The following is a 5940-nucleotide window of genomic DNA, read 5'->3' as shown; positions in this document are numbered from 1 at the left end:
ATTGCATACAGGATACGAGGCCCACAGCTGTTGACTATACCATGTATATACGTTGGTGTTGGGATATCACACGTAGACGGATCACGCGTAACCCACAGCCCTTAGCTGGACACATGCCACGCCCACCGACAGATAGTTACATCCCTAGTGGGATGAACGAGAGAGATTACGTAAGTTTCTAAGCTAAATTATTACATTTTTTATTGAGTTGATACTTAATAAATTGTTTACCACGCAGGTCCGTGTTTTTGATAGCATTGATGCTGATATTAATGCGCACGTGACTGAAATTCAGGATCAGGTGGCGTTAGGGCTCCTCAGCAGGATCAAGAAGAGCATAGCGCAGGTGTTTCATAAGACTCACGTCGACGAGTTCGCAGGCCGTGAGGACAGGTCTCGCTCATTTGGACAGGCGTACGCTCGACGTCGACGGCCACGTGATGATGACGCCGGCACTTCGCATGCCGATGACATAGTTGAGGCTCATCAGCAGGAACCCAGGGGGCGGGGAAGAGCGAGGGGGAGGGAGAAGAGAGGGAGAGGAAGGAGGGGAGCTATATTGGGTTGTATTTGAACTTATTTTGTTAAAATTTGTAACTTTCCTGAATTTTTAAATACTAAACTTTTGAAGATAAATTATTGTTCATATACATAATCGTGTGTGTTTAATTCATGGTTGAATCATGTATATATTATTGTTTGCAAATAAATTGGCATATATATGAGTTATAATTTATGGTTGAATCATGTATATATTGTTGTTTGCAAATAAATTGGCATATATATGAGTTAACAGGTACATATACAAAACATGCACAGCAGGCTGTGCATTTTTGTGGATGACCTACAACTTCACGGGAGTTGAACTCCCGTGAAGTTGCAGTCCCAATTTCCCAGAGATCGGCTCTCTGGGAATGTTTGACTGTAACTCCACGGGAGTTGAACTCCCGTGGAGTTTTAACAAGGAATTAAACTTCACGGGAGTTCAACTCCCGTGAAGTTTAATTTCTCGATAAACTTCACAGGAGTTGAACTCCCGTGATGTTTCGAAAAACTTTTTACAAAAACCGACTTGTTTTCAGCGCTGGGCTGAAAACAGGTCGGTTTTTGTAATTATTTTCAAAAGGGGTCGGTTTTTGCAAATAAAAACCAAAAAAGGTTGGTTTTGAAAATTTGTCCTTTCTTTAATCTTACTAAACCTTTCTGTAAATATTAACTAACACAGATGTTTGGATCAAATTTTCCATTCCTCTTTCTTCTTCTAGCTTCGTTCTCTCTGTTGTTCCATTTCTTTTCTTTTCTTTTTTCTTTCTTTTTTTTTTTCTCCTCTTTTCGTATCTTTCCTACAACCCATCAATTAGCTTCAACAAATTCAATACTCATTATACTCCAATTGAAATTCCCTTTTTTATCAACCAAACATTCTTCAATTTCTATAAACTGAAAGAAATTAAGAAGTTAGGTTATACCTTTGGATCAATCAAGCTTCTCTTCTCCACCTCTACCAATTTCTATACCCTAAGCAGGTTACTCTTCCCTCTCTTTCTCTCTCTCTCTTCATTTTATTTCTCCATTCTATGATGGAAGGGAGTGGGATATTCATGGATTTACATCTTTTCTATTCCCTTCTCAGTGCATAAGGCGGTGCCGAAATTTTCTCCAATGGCCAATTTCCGCCAGAGCCTGTAGGCGTCCGTAAACAAGCAAAGTGATTGGGGGATTTTGCACAAAACCCCTTATCAATTTAGTAATTGCATAAGTTCTCTTAGGATAAAACTAGATTGTACAGTGGCTATTACAAATCCCTCGACATTTATTATCTCAAAAAGATCATGAAGACATACGCATAAGAAGCCAAGCGATTAATTTTCTACACCACATATTTAAAGAGCTTAAGTAAATATCAAATGATGCTAAACTACACCATTAGTTCAATGCTTATTTGACGTGCTTGCATAGTATTTTATTGGATGCGATATTGTAGATTTCTAATGATGCTAAACCATGAGTGACCTACATTGCTTTTCAAAAGTCACAACGTTATCTACGAAGATTATTTAGATGCAACTCTGGCAATATATTTTTAAAAAGTAATCATACCCTAAGGTACCTAAAACTCACTTAAATAAAATTAAAAAAAAACTTTAGGGTACACCAGTATCGTCATAAACAAGCGAAGGCAAATAAATGAAAGTTATAAAAATTTGAGGGTATATAAGTGCTGCCACAAACAAGTGAGAACTTATTAATGCAACATGGTAGAAATTGTAGGGTATTTAAGTGCAATTAACCCAAAATAGAAAGAATTTGATGAGAACGTACCATGGCAGAACAATTTGCGAAAAAACATTGTTTGATTTGAAACGGAAGTCATAACTGTACTTATTGTTTATAAGAACACACTAGATTCAACCCATTCATGCAAACACTCCTTTCCTTCATCGGGTGATGCAACTGACCATACCTATCACATTGATAATGAGGAAGACGCTAGACTACAAATCTCGTAACTATTACACTAACTATTACACAAAGAGCTGTTGTAGTCTAGTTATTACTACTCACGAAAGAATCTCATCATCCTATATACAAAACTAGATGAAGATAAATACGTGCAAGAGGGATTGAATCCTCTTAGAAAACTTTGTCCTTGATGGTTTAATTATGATGGATATGGATCATCTCCGCTACAAAATAACAATAATAGAGAAACCACTACTTTAATTAGACATTGATTTACCTGATGAGTGGATAAGGTTCGTCCCCACCTCCAAAGAAAATAACTAATTCCTCATTTTATACTCGAACAAATCACTACCATTCAATAAACAAAACGACGACTATAATAAAAAGTAGTTGCCTCTCTACTTTCGTGTATTGGAGACCATAGATTGTTAAGATATTAATCTATTATAATTAGATCTACTCGTGTTAAGCCTTTTGAGACTTCAACAGACTTTAAAAAAAATTCTATTAGTCAAATTCCATTACATAAGTCTCTAACTGCATGGGTTTTGATGTGTTTCTAACAGTTCTTACAATGGATAGCATGGCATGGCATAATACGCTTAGAACTGGAGCCGTCAAATAATCTTTTATCATACAAAGCTCCCCAACTCTACATTACAGCCACCAGATGAATGTGCAAAAACGTTCATTGAAACTTCTGCATAAATTATAACTTACTGGACATTTCCCCAGTCCTAAATAAAAATAATTAATCAATAATGCACATGTCCACATCTTCATAGAAACATCACATAATGGAGAACTACGACCATGCCAGCAAATTTCTGATTACTGATGCTCGAAGAGTCTCCGTCCATACCCAAAAAAAAGAAAAAAGAAAAAAAGAAAAAAGCCTGCATCAAGCCAATCAACTATAATACAGAATCACAATATTGAGTAAAACAGATCTAGAACTATGAGTTATTGAAGGAATTTCATACTAGATACTTACTGTTGAAGCACTTCTACTCATCATCAGCTAATACACTCCAAATCATCCTATATGGTTACAGAGAAGTGACAAAATTAGCGCAAGTTGTACAAGGCAGGAAACTTACAGATCAGTATAAAATAGTACTATTACCAGAACAAGGATAAAAAGAGGAGGATGACATTGTATATAAGCTTAATGAGTCGCCGTTTCTTTTCCCTGTTGAGCTGGTTAAATATCTCTGTTACATCTACTAAATATTGTCTCTTCTCGTACCTGTCATTTAAATACCTTTTCAGAGCTCGGAAAACCTTTTTTTCAAGCTAATTCAAATATGAGTTAATTTACAGGAAAGAAAATCTTCCATTAATAGACTAGATACAACAGTTGGGTACAGGTATAATTTCTTATTGTTTAGGGTTATTTGCACTTTGATACCCTAAAAGTTACACATTTTTTCACTTTGATACGCCAAAGTTTTTTCTGACACTTCGATACACCAAAGTTCACACCTTTTTAATTTTGATACCACAAAGTTTTTTGTTAGAAACTTTGATACCCTAAAGTTTCAGTGCCATTAAATTTAGTATCATTCATTTCACTGCCATTTTTTGTTTAACACGATTCATTTAGGACGACAATATGCACAGTAATGAAAAACAAATACCCTCTACCGCATTATTTTCCTTCTCATTTTATTTAGACCATACTCATTCTTACCAAAGCCCGAACTCCTTGTTTGGTACCCGGATCTAATTCAAGTGAGAATGGAATGAAACAAGGGAATGGAGTAAGTGTGGAAATGGAATGCTCATTATATTACTATTATGCCTCGTTTGGTACGCGGGAATGAGTGGGAATGGAATGCAATTCCAACTCTTTATTCATGCCTACCAAACACGATGTATCTTTAAATGCTAGAATTGCTATTCCCACTTCTTATCAATTCTCACTTTATGTAGGAATTGTCATTCCCAACCATTTAACAATGAATGAATAAAAATAATTAAATAATTTCTAATTATACCCTTCTTAAAAGATACGAATAGATATAAATTCGCATATGAAAAATTATTTTTATAAAAAAATATTATTAGCTACTCGTACAAATAGATATAAAATATTAAAATACTAGTTCGACATTGCCCCAATTCCACATCGCGTCTGCAAAAGAAAAAATATCGTCTTCGCCTCGATGCAACTTGGTAAGGTAACCATTGTTTCTTTTTTAAATTTATATGTGTGGCTAATTTTTACCTAATCTTTACAAGAATTTTTTATCTTATGGCGACTCGGTTAGGTAATCTATTGGCAATTAGGTTAGCTAATATTTAATCTTTGGTGTTAGGTGTTAGATTACTTGGAAACAATTCTTCAATTTTGTCGATAGTTAGCTAATATTTAATCTTTGGTGTTAGGTGTTAGATTACTTGGAAACAATTCTTCAATTTTGTCGATAGAGCATCTCTAGCTAATTATTGAGGTGTTAGATTACTTGGAAACAATTCTTCAATTTTGTCGATAGAGCATCTCTAGCTAATTATTGAATGCTTAGTAAAATTTTTAATAAATCTCCTCTTAAGACCACTTCATAAGTTCCAAACGCGCAAAACATGTTCACAAGACAAACAATTCTTCAATTCTCTCTATAAACCATCCCTAGCTAATTACTGAATGATTAGCAAAAAGTTGAACAAATATCCTCTTAAAAATTGGTTATTGCAAAGCTTATTTCAATAACTAATAAAAGACAATGTTTAGCGATTACTAGGAGAGTGAAAAAAATATCATTTCCATAAAACTTATTTTTCTCAAAAATGAATGATTTTAGTCATTTTTAAAATATTTTAATGTTTTTAAAATTTTGTGTTTTGGTAAGGGCATTGTTAAAAAACTAAATTTTATTCTCACTTGTGAATAAATGATACCAAATGCGGGAATGAGAATAAGATTACTATTGACGTTTCATTCTCTAAACGCGTCCAAACATGAGAATGAGAATTGTCATTCCAGTCTCACATATTATTCAATTTCATTCTCACTTTCTTTCCATTCTCACTTAACTCCATTCCCGCGTACCAAACAAGACGTTAGAGAATGAAGTAGGAATGACAAATCTTTTTTTCTCCCCTTTTGGCATGGATAATTAATAAGCAACCAATATATTATTTTAAAATTTTGATTGCCACTTAAGTTGGAATGCCCATTGAATGACCGTTCCCTACAAACTCCTTGGGAATGTTGATTCCTACATAAAATGAGTATGAATGTGAAGTTGGAATGAGTATTCTAGTTTCTAAAAAGGTGCTGCATTTGGTACGCGTGAATGAGCCAAACGAGGCGCAGGAGATTAAGGGGAAGATATGGAGTAGTGGGGATATATTTTTCACCATAATGGTGTCTCTGTCTCAAAAGTATCACATGTTTCGCACATGATAGAATTTAAACAAAAGTTAAATAACAAACGAACTTTGGGATATCAAAGTGATAAAAAAATAAAT

General features: G+C 34.5%; 1 protein-coding gene across 3 annotated transcripts in view; it reads right to left on the bottom strand.

Moving 5' to 3' along the window:
• LOC109849995 (probable protein cornichon homolog 2) overlaps nucleotides 3061-5940 on the bottom strand; it is an 18989-nt gene continuing 16109 nt past the window's right edge. Inside the window, exons 3-5 of one of the 3 annotated variants that reach the window (XM_020419890.1) lie at nucleotides 3593-3715; nucleotides 3461-3507; nucleotides 3061-3380 (exon numbers count right to left, since the gene is read on the bottom strand). In XM_020419890.1, coding sequence (XP_020275479.1) covers nucleotides 3474-3507; nucleotides 3593-3715 — 157 coding nt within the window. In that variant the 3' untranslated portion in view covers nucleotides 3061-3380; nucleotides 3461-3473. Of the gene's footprint in view, nucleotides 3508-3592; nucleotides 3716-5940 lie in introns of all 3 variants that reach the window. The other 2 variants (XM_020419891.1, XM_020419892.1) reach the window with 2 other exon arrangements.

This window comes from Asparagus officinalis, chromosome 7 (assembly GCF_001876935.1).
Source record: "Asparagus officinalis chromosome 7, Aspof.V1, whole genome shotgun sequence".
In the NCBI taxonomy this organism is placed as follows: Eukaryota; Viridiplantae; Streptophyta; class Magnoliopsida; order Asparagales; family Asparagaceae; genus Asparagus; species Asparagus officinalis.
This window is presented reverse-complemented; position numbering and strand designations above follow the sequence as displayed.